This window comes from Dunckerocampus dactyliophorus, chromosome 8 (assembly GCF_027744805.1).
Source record: "Dunckerocampus dactyliophorus isolate RoL2022-P2 chromosome 8, RoL_Ddac_1.1, whole genome shotgun sequence".
In the NCBI taxonomy this organism is placed as follows: Eukaryota; Metazoa; Chordata; class Actinopteri; order Syngnathiformes; family Syngnathidae; genus Dunckerocampus; species Dunckerocampus dactyliophorus.
The window spans coordinates 31,204,213-31,220,630 of NC_072826.1; the positions used below are offsets into that span (position 1 = coordinate 31,204,213).

General features: G+C 42.9%; 1 protein-coding gene across 4 annotated transcripts in view; it reads left to right on the plus strand.

Moving 5' to 3' along the window:
* Positions 1-3,084: 3,084 nt before the first annotated feature.
* sema3fb (sema domain, immunoglobulin domain (Ig), short basic domain, secreted, (semaphorin) 3Fb) overlaps positions 3,085-16,418 on the plus strand; it is a 77,233-nt gene continuing 63,899 nt past the window's right edge. For 2 of the 4 annotated variants that reach the window (XM_054784146.1, XM_054784149.1), the window contains exons 1-2: positions 3,085-3,550; positions 4,851-5,015. In XM_054784146.1, the coding sequence (XP_054640121.1) occupies positions 4,898-5,015 (118 nt within the window). In that variant the 5' untranslated portion in view covers positions 3,085-3,550; positions 4,851-4,897. The remainder of the gene's footprint in view (positions 3,551-4,850; positions 5,016-16,418) is intronic. The other 2 variants (XM_054784145.1, XM_054784147.1) reach the window with 1 other exon arrangement.

A 16,418-nucleotide genomic window follows, 5' to 3' on the forward strand; every position in this document is an offset into this window, starting at 1 on the left:
GATGGAAGGCCCGCTTAAGCACAGCCAAACCTCTGTTTTTGAATGCCCCAGGTTTCCTGTGATTCGGTTTTCAATTTCACGTCGGTTCTTGTACACTCTCTCAGTTATCGTACAATACCATTCAATGTATTTCTACACCGCCGCCAGCTAAACTTAAAATATTGGTTACATTGCCACATCATTATTGTTGATAATTGAGCGTGTTTGCTTTGTTCACTTTGCTGACGAAAACAATAGCTTCAAAATGATGCACGGTTCAGAACAACACAAATGCACAGCATCCTCAAATGAATGCTTTCGTGTTCCCCCTTTGCCCACATGTACGGTATTAAAAGTGGGATTTTGTGACACATCATCTCCTGAACTATGTAAGAATTCTGAATGCTGATTTAGCACCTGCCATCTCTTCATGCCCCCCAGGCACGGCCCCTGAGAAATCACTGCTCACATCTCAGCAGGAATGCACGTTTCTCTGCACAACATTAAACAATTTCATACACCGCTTAGAAAGGTGTCAGCAGGAGGGGTGAATCATGCCATGGCGAGATTTTTATCACAAAATACTCTTGTGAAAGACCATTTAAGTGCATGGAGCATTTTGGGCTAAAGTACACAACTCGACTTTGAATTCCATCAAGCAGAAACTTCATGCATGTGTCTACACTACATACGCTGTCAGGGCTGGCAGTCGATGGTTTGGATCCTTTCAGGAGGTCTTGAATGGATCGGGAATGTGGGACGACATGGCTTTAGGGAAGCTGAAGCCCTCGCCTCTGAAGAATTCTACCATTGATCCCAAATAGAAGAGTTGTCCTGAAGCGGAAGACGTCTTCTCACTGCCATTTGACTGAGTCCTTTCTCAGCCGAGTCACTTGTAAAACGATTCATTATGTTGGGCCAGTTTGGGGATTTGGGACTTTGGAGCCAACATCCTGCCTTCATGTGGAAGAAAAGATGAACAGGACAGAGCCTTTTGACCCCATTGAGCTGACGGCTGAACACCTGACAAACTTTTCCACCTCAAATGGGCTTGATGGTGAATAGGATGCTTAATAAAGAAGCAGGTTGAATAAGGTGCAGATAGTGTGCATGTGAAAAGACATTGAATGGCGTGTGATTAAAAGTGGGACAATCTTATTCTAAATGAGCTTCAGCGACTTTTAAGCACCCAATCATGGTTTGAATAAAAGAAAAATTCAACATTGTTATTGTCCATTTCAGCCTTTCGTCAAATGAAGGACACGTCTTGCCCTTTTCTATTGAACAAGTAAAAAACTGCAGATAAGACTTTTAATTCTTGATAAGTTGGAGCAACATTCACTTGAATTGTCCGCGCTCTAAGTCAGTCAAATTGACTTGGCAGGTCACACTTGAACATAATACAGTCAACCTAACAAGGTCATGACCTTTATGCTTCTTCCAGTCCGTGTAATTGCTACAATACACACTTGAGAAACTTTTCTACATTTATACAGCGGTACCTCGGTTTTCGTTCCAAATCTGTTCCAAGAGGGCAGTTGAAAAGTGAATCGTACATTTCCCCCATCAAGAATCATGCCAATCCAATTAATATTAGGAATGCTCCGATCAGGGTTTCATGCTGCCGATTCTGAAACCGATCATCCATGGGTGAAATAGATTCATTATAAATGTTTCCATTTATTTATAATGAGCGCAATTGGCCAGGGTTTGATAATGGGGAAACGTCAGGACAATCCCAAGGTCCCCTAACTGCCAGGGGGCCCAAAAAATAGGTAATTGCTACTAAAATTAGTAATCAATGAATAATTATTTGATTTTTTTTTAATTCCTGGCTGGACCCCTGACCTTTGATGATATGATATGAAAAAAGGAACCATAAAATCACCTTCATTCAGACAAAAACACATGTGACTAACTTTTCAAGAGAACATATATCACTCGTGAAACTTAGAGTCGCACGCATACGGCCGAGTGCCGTCCAGCGCTTTGGCTACACGTTGGTTACCGTTTGACTGACGATCACACCGAGAACTCACCGTACTCGGTCGAGTGTTTTCTCTTCATATTCTGTATTAAATTAAAGCTTTTTAACATGCTAACAAGATATTTTTCATGGCATGTGTTGGCAGGTAAGTTCCACACGGCGGAAAGTGGAAAGTAGGTGGAGGGCGTTACCCAAAATGTTAGTTCGGGCAAGGCACTACACTACACGCAGGAGTACAGGCTGCAATCGTATGAGCCGGCTTTTGTGATCGGCGTTAAAAGGCATTTTCGGCATATGCGAAGACACTATTTAGAGTTTTACCTAGCTTTGTCAAATAAAACATGAATTGCGAGTAATTAATTAGTCATATTTGGTGTGGACATTGATTGGTTGGCATTGTGTTTGAGCTTGTTTAGCATGAGCTGATAGGCTCTCTTTGTAGTTGGGAGGGCAAGGTGAGGAGCACTGAGTAGCGGAGAGCTACAAATTAGGTGTGTTATGTAAAATGAATTACCAATGTAAAAAAATACATGATATTATTTAAATTGATTTATTTAAACCTCAATTAACCGTTAAAAAATATAACATGTTTTAAAAACCCATCTCAATGGACAAATTAGATCAAAATAGGTCATACAAATTTCTCACGAACGAATCGGCCATCACAGCGTTTAACCCAAAGCCCCTCCCCCCGCTCAGTGTGTACACAGTGACGCTGCCACACATCTTGACTGATGACCTTCGCCTTTAACAGAAAAAAAAATAGAGTTAAAAACAAATCAGCTCCCAATTGGCTCCCGATGACGAGAACCAACTCCTATCTTTAATTTCAAAGAGCCGATTCGTTCGCGACTGACTCATTACTACTGCATTCACACTTGACCAAACAAACCATACTAGCAGCACAGACTTGAGTTCGTTTTAACCGAACCAAAAATGACAAGTGTGAACGCACCCTAGTGATATACAAACCACTTTTAAACCCAATGATAGACATAAATATGATACAAAACATGTTTTGGGGAATTACAAGTCCAGTATTGGAGTTACGTGCCTCCATGCACATCTGAGGGGCAGAGACAAAGCCGGAGGAAAGCATGTAGCCCAGGCTGGCGGAGGGGCGGCTCGCCTCAGTGTTGCCCGCCCCGTGGGTGTGTTCAAGACGAGTCGGCCTCGGCATACACCTGCTCGCCGCCCTGGCTCGCTCCAGTCAGGAGTGGCCAACTTTAGTGAGACACCCACGCTGTGTGCCCGGACCTCTTTTCCACCACGGGGACTTTGTTTCACGCTGGGGTTTTTTTCCCCCACGAGATGTGGATTGTGGCCGCTCGCCTCCAGTGCTCTGACAAGTAGGGAAACATTTCCCTTTTAAGTGAATCCTGCTCAGTAACAACCAAGCGGTGAGGACGCACAGGTACACGGTTGCCCCTGAAGACGGACCGTTCAGAAGACGCACCGGGATTTTAATAATATTATTGATTTCAACGCGGAGACGGACGTGATCGATACATTGGATTTTTTTTCAATGACTGAGCCAGACTGGCTGTGAAGTTTGGCCCATAATCGGAAAGCTTTAACAACCAGGTAGGTGTTATTAGATGTCGTTATCTTACCGTAATGTTCTTGTGAGTGCTTGTAAGCTGCCTACATTTTTAATGTATCATTACAACTATGTGACTGGATATATTTTTTTTCTGTTGAGTAAAACAGTATAATAATGTACTGAAACAGAATTGCTTTTCAGCTTAACTTGAGCGCTAATACCTCACCAGACTGTTTACTGTTCCCATGTGTAGCCAAGACTGCCAGTCTGCCACATTCGGATCAGTCTAGGTCTTATTTCAACATTTGTATTTATGTGTATTCTTTATGTGTCATTGCTTCATATTTCAGCCTTAAAAAAAAGTTGTTGAAAAATGTCACCTATCTAATCAACCTGTAGGGATTTATTGTGTGTTGAGGTAGTGCCAAATTGGAAGGTTATTTTTGTTTGTACATAATGTGGCTGCTCAGACATGCTGTAAATGACTTCACCTGCAAATATCTTAATGCAATCCGTTAATTTGGAACTGGAAGGTTTAATTTTAACTGGTAAATGAATTATTATGTGAAATACCTTATATTAAATGTGTTTCCCTTTCATGCACAGTTAGTGCGTTCTGTTGCTGAGTCTCTCCTTGGTGTAATTTGCCCTCAGTGCCTTGTTTGATTTCATCTGCTGGTGTGAAGGACTCGGCTTCTGTCTCAGAATAAACGGCTGGTTGGTTAGCAAATTGTCAATAAAAAGCGAAGGTTTAAACAGCTGGTTATGGTCATAAATCCCCTCGGGCCAAGCACTTTGATAGACCTTTGTCTTTACTGACTTCTGAGAAGTGGACACTGCAAATGTACAGAGTGTGTGGCAGCACAAGCATTGAAGCAATCGCCGGGTTCACTCAGCGGGGGTCAGCTTGATGACTTGGAGAATTTGGCGTTTTTTTCCCGGTTACTAAAGATTCAGTATTGTCATTGCTCTCCGGTGGCCGTCATTCATGAACCCAAGATCATTGCTGACCACCACAGTTTGCTATGCAAATGTCATGATGTGACTCCCATTGACATATTTACATACTGAACTGTGACATCCATACACGCACACACATTTTTTACCAAATGGACAAAATCTCCCAAAAGTTTGGCCTGGCTGCAGCAGCGCTCAATGTCTGTGGGACGGATTTAGTTAATTTCAGGACAGTGCCTCCAAAACGTGCAGGCACGAGTCCCCCGGAAGCAGCTGAGTTGACATGACGCATAAATGAATGAACACAAACAGGATAATATTCTAGCACATTTATGATGTGAAGTTGTTAAAGTATTTTCTCATTGGCTCCATTTTTTCCTACAGATTTGTTTTTTTTAAATCACTGATTGCGTGCTACTGGTTGGTGGACTATGCAGCTGGACGGTCTGTGGACGGTCCAAACCCTCCTGGCGCTGTGCGGCTTTGCTCTGGGTAACCCACTGAGCAATGAACCACTTGCTGCACCTCGCGTCTTCATCTCCTTCAAAGGTAAGACTTAATCATGTTTCATTTCATACTTTCTTTCACTCTTTTTGATTTGTTGTTATCGAGCTGGCATGGGCTCAATTTCACTGCGATTGACCGGCCAGTCCGGATTATTAGTGAGTTAGTTAGTTAGTTAGTTAGCTGGAACTCCAGCACCCCCATCGCCCTCAGCCACTACTACTCTGAACTGCATAAGCGCCACAACACACCGTTGGATGGATGGATGGATGCATGCATGGGTGGGTGAATGATTCCCAGCTGCCACCATTTGTTCCTGTTTTCCCCTTTTTCACCCATTTTTGACTCTCTATGCTGCTTTTGTCCAACATGCTCAAGTTTGTTTAACTGAATGGTTTGTGGTTTGGATAATTGGGGATTTTTTAAAGAACAGGACCATCATCAGCAGGCCAGACTCATGTTACAGAAGTACACATTTAAATCATTTGCTGACCTTGCTTACAAGGGTGGAGTGCCATCTTCAGGTCGGGGGGAGGACTTTAAGTACCTCAGGGTCTTGTTTACGAGTGAGGGAAGGATGGAGATCGACAGGCGGATTTCTGCGCCGTCTGCAGTGATGCTGACTCTGGATTGGTCTGTTGCGGTGAAGAGGGAGCTGAGCCGAAAAGCGAACCTCTCAGTTTACCGGTCTCTTTACGTTCCTACCCTCACCTATGGTCATGAGCTTTGGGTATTGACCGAAAGGAAAGGTTGCAGTTACAAGTGGCCGAAATTAGTTCTCTCCGTAGGGTGTTGGGCTCTCTCTTAGGCCCTATCCTGATTTTTTTATTGGTGGTTGAAAAAAAAGTCTCGTCCATACGGTGCCGGATTAGTTGTTACATCCAGACGGGAACGAATCACTGACTGAAAACCATGTAATACACAAACACACCTACGTGTGGCACTGTGAACAAACACTCGGGAGGAACTACGTGACACACCAAACCATAGAAGAAGAAAGGACGCATGCGCTTAAGTCTGTCGTCGTGTGATTTTCGAGACTTACGAGAAGTGGAATTACTTTTGCGAGTCATTGTGGAGTATAAGACAACAAGATATGAGGATAATGTCCACTGGGGTGAGTCATGTCCGTCAAAATAGTCAGATATTATGTTGGTTTGTCGTCAAAGCTCACTTTGTGGTGAGTCGGTGACGTCGTCGTTTTCATATTGCCTGTCGACACGCCAACGACGAGCCAACGTTGTCAGATTTTCCCACTCTGGAAGCCGTTTTCAAAAAATACCATTTCACGTCACCCAGAATGCTGTTCACACGTGGATGAAAGGCTGAAACGATAAAATACTTTGCCGTTTTGACCTGAAAACTCGGAGTACAACCGCTGCTCCTCAGCATTGAGAGGAGCCAGATGAGGTGGCTCGGACATTTGGTCAGGATGCCTCCTGGACGCCCCCCGGGGATGTATTCAGGGCACGTCCGACCGGTAGGAGGCCTCGGGGAAGACACAGGACACATTGGAGAGACTCTGTCGCTGAACTGGTCAGGGAACGCCTTGGGATCCGCCGGGAGGAGCTTTACGACGTAGCCAGGGAGAAGGAAGTCTGGACTTCCCTGCTTAGGCTGCTGCCCCCACGACCCGACCTCATATAAGCAGAAGAAGAAGATGGATGGACCTTACTTACACCTTAAATAGACTTAAATTGCAAATTACATGTTTTTACAACCAAGAATATAAGAACACCACGAGTGGCTAGCACATGTTACCAATAGTGGTTTATAAGATGAGCTTGTACAAAAAAAGTCTGTATTTGTCAAAATTACAAATTAAAGTGCATACAAATTGTTTTACATTTTTATTTGGTCCAAATAAAATAACTGTTGGTATTCACGTACATGTCTGTGCCGTGTACACACAAAAGCTGCCTCAAAGACGTCACCAGCAATTTACATTCATGTTGTTGTCACGATTACTTTGCCAAATTGCTATCATTGCCTAACAACCAACTTAACTATGCAGGAGCGTGTGTTATGTCTGTGTCGCTTACGAACTCAAAGCAGGAAGAGGCAGTGCATTCGAATGTTGGTGCCCTCTAAGCAGCCCTTTAATCATCATACACTGATAACCACTAAAAGGACATTGACCGTAGGGCACACATTTTGAAAAGATTCACACATTTCATCTAATTAAATTTAGAATTTATTGCTCGTTTGTAACACATTTCATAAACAAAGCGGGGGGCATGTAATAACTCTTCGGCCATTATGTGATCATTCCCTGGTGATGTGTGCTTCACGGTGTGCGTTTGTGTGTTTTACTAGCCGTACAGATTAGGTGAGATGGATGCAGTAGGGGTCTGAGGTAGAGACCATATTATCAAGAGCAAATTGCCAGGATCAGCCAAGCAGAGCGACATCCCTGAGGCCCGTCCAGCTCGGAGATCAAGCCTTTGATTAGCATCCAGTGAAAAGCAGAAGCAGCGAGCTGCAGCGCTCTGTTTGCTTTGCTTTCCATTCCCCAGTGCTCCCTGGAACAAGTTGACTTAATTAAGCGGACCCACACGGTCCATTGTTGAACTTGCTTTCCTGCTTTAATCAAGCAGGATTTAACACATCAGTGAGCACGTCCAGAACTCAGCCTTTTCAGTTTGATGTTTCAAATATGATTTTTAGTCAGTTTTTCACACTAAGTTGTTTTTTTTTTAACACATGTATCTGCGTGTCTTCTTAAGCCACAGAAACAGGATTGTAGCGTAGCTACTCATTGGCTGCTTTAGAATTGGCACATCTTCGAAGGATGAACTCTACTGAGATAATTCACAGTCTGAGGCAGACGCTGGTCTTTGGTTTGAGTAGAAAACGCTGAACTGTCTTGCCTACCTGCGTGTGTTTGGCCCTGCAGTCAATATGAATTTCACAGTCTACTGCAACTGGCTCTCTCAGAGGAATGCACCCCCCTGCATTCAATATCATGACGCTCTAGCTCCTTTAATTGCTTTTTGAGAGGCCTGTGTTGTCCTCACATTGGCAAGCTGGCTGCACATCCCCTGATGCATCATGATACGCAGCTTTGGCCAGAGCTGTTTGTTGGGAAGTTGCTGCAACTTGACAACAAAGAGGGCTGTAATGGGAGAGAGTGTTTGGAAGCATCAGATAATTCATGGTTTAATTGCCAGATGCGTATTTGGAGTTAGTGATCATTATTGTAAACCTCAGAATGCAGTAAAACATCTAAAAAGTACATTCTTGATTAACTGCGTAGCTGTGAGTAAAGTAGTGATAGTTAATCATGGTCCTCAGGACTTTATGTTGTCCGTGCAGTTTTTATGAAACACTGCATAACAGTAAGGATGTATGTGGAAAGTTTACCATCTACAAGAAGAGGAAGTAACTTTAGAAGTAGAACTTTGCCCAGGCTTATCACGTCTTTTGTGCCAGTAAACTGAGGAGAAAGGACAGAGTTAGCAAGACGCCTGCCGGTTTAGGCAAGAAAGGTGTAATCAGTGTCAGATGAGAAAGCTGTTTTCAATGAAGGAGGTGCAGGAGTGAAACAAATCTCCCTGCAGGTAATCATTTGACATTTTAAGATTAGCTGAGACAAGACTGCTGTCGCCAGCAAACCCAGAGAGACAAATTTTGTGTGGAACTTCTGAAAATCTGACAGTTCGAGTTACCGCTCACTGACTTGTTAGGCTTGATTACAAACGGTCGGCTTAATTGGTGAGAAAGCAACCTAAGTCGGGAACTAAGAAAACAAAATTGTTGAAATAACAGTATGTTTTCTGATTCGGAATGAAAGAAACATTTGACTATTGTCAGATACATTCTTTTCTGGAGACCGCTACATAAGGATGGGCATGAACACTTAATGTCAGTTGTGTGGAATTGGTTGTTGATTGATTGTGCCCTGAAGCATCCATCCATCCATTTGCTATGCCATATCCTAATTAGGGTTGCGGGGGTATGCTGGAGCCTATCCCAGCTGACTTTGGGCGAGAGGCGGGGCGTCTTGAAGCAAAATGGAGCGCACTACGGTAGAACCTCAAGGTCTGACTCAAACCCAAACTTACTCTAACTGAATACATTTTTCCCTTAAGAAATAATGCAAATCCAATTCTTCTGTTCCAGACACTCCAAAACACTTTGAATAGAGCACAGTTATAGTTTTATGAGCAGCGAGGGAGAGGGCATCCACACGGATTACACCTTCATACTTTCTTATGAGTTATTTCCTTAATTCAGTCGTGTTTCTTGCCTCCTTTATCAAAATACGAACATTGTTTGACTCCATTGTGGGTTATTTTGCAGCTGTGATCAATAAGAAAAGCAGAGACTCGTAGCATAACTGTGTTAGCGGGCAAAGAATTACAGAGTCATCTGGTGATGGCGTCATAGACGAGCGACGGAGGTAGGGGACTAGGACATCCGGTTCGGGTTTCCACGACAAGACGCGCGCTGTGTTGTACGCTGACCAGGACATGTACGCCAACTGAGGCAAAATCTTTTCGTAAACCGGAAACCACGTTAACCGCCCAGCAGAGATGCTTCAACAAAATTTCAGCATGAAGGACAACATGAACCGAAGTGACGCTATCCGTGCAGACCTACACCATGGAAACATTCTTCTGCTCAGTGCAACACTGGGAACAAAACAGGAGTTCAGAACATTCAGAGACTGTGAAACCTTTCATATTCAGAATAATATAACTCATAGCCAAATAATTCTTTGAGTCATATGTTACCAATGAGTGGACTTTTTGTCAAACACCGTTGCCTGAAGTGTACATTGCAGCCATCAATAGAAGCACTATACATCACCCTGCTGAAATACGGCATTAACATGTGAAAGGATCGTGTGAGAGCGCTGGACCTGCGTGAGACTCCCAAGTCATGCAAGTGCTTTTGTAAGTTAAACCCTTTAAGAAGTCAACTCAATATGCCCAGTATTTCCTCTTTTGCTACAGAACACCGTGAGGCACTAACAACAGCAGCCTCTCTGAATGGACCAGCACGCTGGGCATTCATGCTTGGCCATGTTTTACAAAGAGTGTAACATTATTGCTTTTGGCCCACATTCCCTCCATGAGAGATTTGAGTTCATCCATCAGGTAGATACCATCTAAATCCATGCTTATGGCTCTAGTTCAGGCATTTAAACCGTACATAAACCTCTGCCCCGTCTGGGCTGCTACACCGTCCTTTTTTCAGAGTGACAGGTTGTCAGACTTCTGTGCAAAATCTCTGCCCCTGCTCGCATATCAGATTGTTTACCTGGAAGTGTAATTGGCCCCTAAACGCTTTTAGTTACATGACAGCTCTTTAAAGGTGGTCCTTTCTTTGGCCCTGTCCTCACAGAAATGGTCCTGGGATTCTTTTTGGATTAGTAAATAGTTGCATTCAGACGGGAACCAATCACGGGATGGGAAGCACACCTAAGTGTGGCGCTCTAAACCGACACACAGACGGGACCACGTGACAACTATAGAAGAAGAAAGAACGCATGCGCGTGAGCCCATCGTCTTCCGCTTTCAAAAGCTCGTCTAGATTTTTGACGACGTGGAATTATTTCTGCGGGTCATTTTGGAGTATAAGACAACAAAATATCAGGAGAATGTTGACTGGGGTCCGAGTCATGCCCCGTCGAAATATTCAGATATTATTCAGATAAGTAACTGTTGATGTACTGCACTGCTGACGGGGATGTCACACAACTATCTGTCCCTTTAATGCGAAATTGAAGCAGGGACGTGATTTGCGCTGTAAACACTCTGGGAATAGAATGCAGTTTTAACTGCGATAGAATTTGCAATTCTGTCCGTTTAAATAAAATATGTACGAGCTACTACATACTACATATGTAAATACTGTAATATACGGTACTCGACCACCACCGCCCCTCAGTCAAGGCCAAATTCCCTGGGATGTCATTAGAATGTGGGTCAACTTTGCTCACCGATGGCTGTGCAGGTGGCAGTGCTAAGGCTCGTTGTTATTCCAAATACCACTCATCTGCACACACTCGCCAGTGAATGGCAAACAGCAGACTCCTACTGTATTTTTACTCCTCTGCAAGGGCTTCAGTGTATAATGGGTGTGAGCGTACATGCGTGTGGGAGGCAGTGCCAAGTGTCAGAAAGCCCCCTTTAGAGTTAAATGCCATGCCCCCTGTTCTGCAGTAGTAATATTTGCAATGTATGTATTTTGGTGTTTAATATCTGGAAATGAACAGATGAAGATGGCTTATCGCTTAAAAATTCATTAACTATCGGATGTTGTCAGCAGTTCATTTCTGGGCTTGTCCTTTTACTACTGCTCTGTCACTTAAACTAGTCAATGTTCAAAGGGCTATCCCCGTTGTTCACACAATACAAGTGGTCACTTTCTTCTATTCAGTACAGTGAGTTATTAGCATTCCTGTTATTACTGCTAAATTGTTGTTAATGCGATATTAACTCATAGATCGAGTCAATAAAATGTTGCTCAGGTGCTAAATGTGTATCTAGGTCCACTGCACTGTGACTAAATGCAACACGACTATTTACTCGAGGTGATTGTCTCTCCTCTTTGTCTTCTCGACAGTCTTACTATGCCCGATACCCCAGCTCTGATATTGCACTTCTTTCAGACCACATGCAAAAGCTCCTGTTGTGTGTTGCTGTGTGTGACCGTCATCAAAGTAATGACTTAAAGCAGTGAATATTACTCTGGTCTGTTTACCGGCATGCAGCATTTTGGCAAAGTGATTGAATTCAGATGGTGACGTCAGATTAATTGCAAATGTGGCTCCGCTTTGCTGTGACCCGGCTGTAAAGGCCACCGCTTTACTCTTTCTGCTTGTTGGCGAGAAACTTGGTGCAAAGCGAAAACAATGAGGGCGCTTTAGTAGCAGTATCTGTGATGTTAGGTCTGTTGTTGATCTTCCATTATTAGCTCGATCTAACTTGTGTGTGGGTGTGGTGAGAGTGTCACCCCTGTGCTGTAATGTTTGGAATCCACACCACACTTTGAAACAATGTTCAATGTATTCATGCATGTATGGGTTCAAAGAATTTCAACTAAACATTATTGTTGTGAGTGTGTCATTTTTGATGACATAATATTTTGACCACGACCATCTTCATCAGCACGGCAGTGAAAACGGCCCCTGGCATTTATGTATTCATCATCCTGAAAGGAAAAATTGTTTGCCCCCTTCCTGATTTCTTTTTTTTTTGTTTCGCTTGTCATAAGGATGAGCAAGTTGTCTTATATAATCCTTTAATGGTCTGTGGGTCGGGAGAAGGTAAGGTGGCAGGTGAGGAATCACAGATCGATTCCTGCCTGTCTGTGAGCCCCGCTAACCCTAACCTATGACCCTACTTGGTAGATGATTGATGGGACCAGGTCTGCAGTGTATCATTGGATTGGATTGGATCACATTTATTTACCTCACGTGCTCAATGACCATGATCATAACTTCAAGAAAATGGAATTCAAATGTGGTACTATTTTTTTAAAAACTCAATTCAGTTTGTACACACGTTGTGGTATTTATTGGCACGCTCAAACCAATGAAGGAAAAAGATTCGCTGACAAAACTGATTAAACAGAAGTATCAATTCAAAATCAAGAAATATGAATCAGACATTGATTTTGAATTGTGATTCAAGAGAACTTAAAAAAAAACGAATAAATGAAACTGGCCTGGACAAACCCTTAACCCAGGGGTGTCCAAACTTTTTCCACCGAGGGCCACGTGCTGAAAAATCAAGACATTTTTTTTATACTTAAAGAAAAACACAGCCTGCATCTCAGGTTGTGTTGTACTCTTGGTGACAAAGCGTATTATTAATATGAACTTTACGTCCTTACAGTACATGTTTGCTTTTATATTTTACACACATTTCAACTTTCTCTTTGCACATTTTTTCTCTTAATATTATGACTTCAGTCCCATAAAATTTTGACTTTATCATTGTAATATTATAACCTTTCCAAACCAAATTTTGCAAAAATTGCAACTTTATCCTTAGTTTTTCTTTGTTTTATGACTTTACTCTCTTTATAGTTTGGCTTTATTCTTGTAAGATTAGCGGTCTTGTTTTTTTAATTTTCTTGTTACATTGTATTTTTGCGCCGAGGGCCACCAAAAAAAACAGCAGCGGGCCGTGAATGGCCCCCGGTCCACACATTGGACACCCCTGCTTTAACCTAATATTTTGCTGCACGAGCTTTTGAAGCACTTTTTGCAATCAAACACTTCCTGTAATTTCCTATCAGACTCCTGCACCTGTCGACAGGTATGAGAAAACTGCTTCAGCTCTCTCAGGTGTGTTGGGTACCCTGTCCACACTGCATGTGATTGTACTGTCAGAGGACCCAGGACCTGCGACTAAGACTGAGCTTTCTGACGCAAGGCAACATATTTCACTCTGGAATGTCTTGGTGGTCTGAAGATTTCATTCTACACCAGCCTGAGTTTCCTCCAATACAGCAGGCATGGTGTTCTTTTCTCTGCATACTTCATGTTTGTGTCTGTAAACGTAGAACTGATAGAAAGCTGTCCTGCCGAAAAGCTCCTTTGTCTCCCAGAAGCTTTGTAGCTGGCCTACATGCATTTTGTCAAATTCCTGTGTTTAAAAAAACATCACTTTTGTCCGTTTCGAGTTATTTCAGTGACCGTTGTGGGTTTTTCTTTCATCCACGTCTGTAAATCAGTGTATCACATTTAACCGTGTTCTAGAAGACACTGTTTCTGTCCCTCACCCTTCACCTTATCAGATGCATGTGTGAGACAGAAGTGTGATATTCATCAAAAAGGATCTAGCAGCCTTTTGTCACATGTCCAACTTGGATATAAAGCGCATCGGTATCAATTCCAAACTGTTTCAGTCAACACTTAGCCTCACACATGCAGCCAATGGAACAACCTCTATCTCTATTACTTTCTTCCTCCATAATAAAAGCCTTACTTTAGCCATTGTATTGGATTGTTATAGAATAGGTTCTACTTGTTATGCCATATGGCTGCAAGGTTCAGGGGGAATCGGTGACTACTTGGGTGGTCCCAGGGTTGATAAAAGAGGAAGTGGTATCAGTGAATCTCTAACATCTGGCCATTGGATGTATCACATGTGTGCAGGTTATTAAAATATAGCAGTTAACAGTTCTGTTACATCACCTGTTTTAGGACAACGTGACAGACTGCCCACAGCGCAAACTAGACCCTTTTGGAATTCTCAGTTTACTGAAGCAGTTCAGGCTGTTTCGCTGGATCACAGTGTTTGGGATTCCTGGCATGACAGCACAACTCTGTAGCCCCTTTGCCACCAAATGTCCAGGAACGTTTAGTTTGTAGTTGCTGGAACTAAAAGGTTCCTGTGGCCCATTGTGTTTGTGTGTGAACAGCAGCGAGGTCCCCGGAATATTATGATTCTGTGCGATGGCACTCGGAGGCTTCATGCTTCATTGGACTGCACAGAGCTGCTAAACACATCACCCACAATTCATCGTACTCGCATTTTAGAAATAAGACGAGACGCGATTCAGCGCGCTCACACTAGCAAAGCGTAGCACCATTTAGGTGTTAAATGGGCTCAGGCACTATACCATCGGCCGAGTGTGAGTACGCCATTGGTAATTTGGCCCCGAAACTTGGCCCCAAACATTACCAGCGACTTCTTTTAGACCCCAGGTCCCGTGGTCCAAATGTACATAGTTTTGGGTAAAAAGGGGCATATATCTTTGGTCCTTTGGTCATGGTTCAGCCTGTACAGAGTCCTGAGTCAGGTTACGGGCTCAGTCTGTGGTCTGCCTCTGTGAAATTGAGAGGGGGTTCTCCAAAAGACTGAGGTCCCAGTGTTGTCTGTCCTTCTTGTGTTTCACGGATATGTTGTTGCATCTGTTGGTTCTATCAAAGCCCCTTCTCACTGGGCAGAAAATACAAGATGCGGTCAATCAATTTCTCCCAGCATCTTTTTTCATGTGCTTATGTTTAAGACAGCCACATTTCCTTGCAGACTTTCATAAAATGATTTTTAAAAACTACAGACATAAACAAAACTCGTATTCATATGACATGTGTGTGTATTAAACAGTTCCAAAGGCTAATCCTGAGTAAAACAGTACTGGGTTATTTCCTGTAATCGTAAAAGAGGACAGGGCAGTTTGGAGATGATTTTAGTCATGCTTGAGAGCCTTGCCAATTGTGTGAACGTTTTTAATAGTATATGGCATAGTGAGTAGAGACCATCTTGAAAGAGTTTTGTGTTTGGGGTCATCGGAGCATGCATCAGCAAACCTGCGAACCGTCTAGTGTCAAGGTTGGTCACTTTTCTTAGTGTCATTTTTAAAGCTTTCTGTGATGTTTTGCATCCTTTCCCCTACAGGACATTATTGGAGGCTGGATAAATGGGTTTAGGAATTAGACTGACTTTGTCTCTGGGTTGCTGTTTGGACTGAACAGAGTATATTCTTAGTACGGGCGTTTCACTTGTGGCAGATTAAAGTGTCAGGTAGGATAATAGTCCACACAGATTAGTCAAGTTTGTGTGTCCAACTCAAACCATTGCCAACGTTTCATAAAGGGTTTATGTCAATGCCCGCTGAAACCAGTTGTGTTCACTCTGCTCTCAATTGTTATAGTGAAGAAGTAGTAGTTGATATACTATACATATGTTTAAAACATGCGTCCATCAAAGTACTCCGCTCAGGCACTGTTCAACGCTAGAAATGCCTTTTGGACGTGGATTGAACTTTCTCCTCCCTCCTTCCGACTGCTTCTCCCTACTTCCACTCCCTCCACAGACTCTGTAGCTGCTTGTGTCACATTCAAATCTTGGGCTGGCATGCCAGCCTTTCAGCAGATCTGAACATCCTGTATTTTCAGGCAGCGGTTAAGGAATTGTTTGCCAATCCCTGTAAGCTTTGTCTTAAATTTGAAAAAGGCTCCCTCGTGACATGCTCCCTCCCTTCCATGTGGCTCATCAGCGGTTGTGTTCGAACAGTGCCGGCCAAAGTTTAACCCTGTGATTTCCTCTTTAACGGAGAGGACTTGCGGAATGTGCCAATAAAAACGGAATTTACTGTTAAATTTACTGCGGAAACTAAATTAATGTGAATAGAGCTGCAATCATTAATCAATTAATCGATGGTTAATCAATTACCCAATTAATCGACAACTATTTTGGTCATCGATTAATTGTTTTTTTATTTACATATTTAGATGTCCTCTGATTTCAGCCTCTCAAATGTAAATATTTTGTAATTTCTGTGAAAGCAGACCTATTATCTTTGTGTTTAACCAAAACAAGATACTCACACACATCGGTGTTAACTTTGGAAAACAGTGATGGGCATTTTTGCCTCTTTTCTGACATTTGCGGACCCGACCACTAACTGTAGCCGTTTGCTTCCTATTAATTTGGTCCATCTACGGCCTAACCCCTTACGCCATTCATTGAAACAACAAGCTTC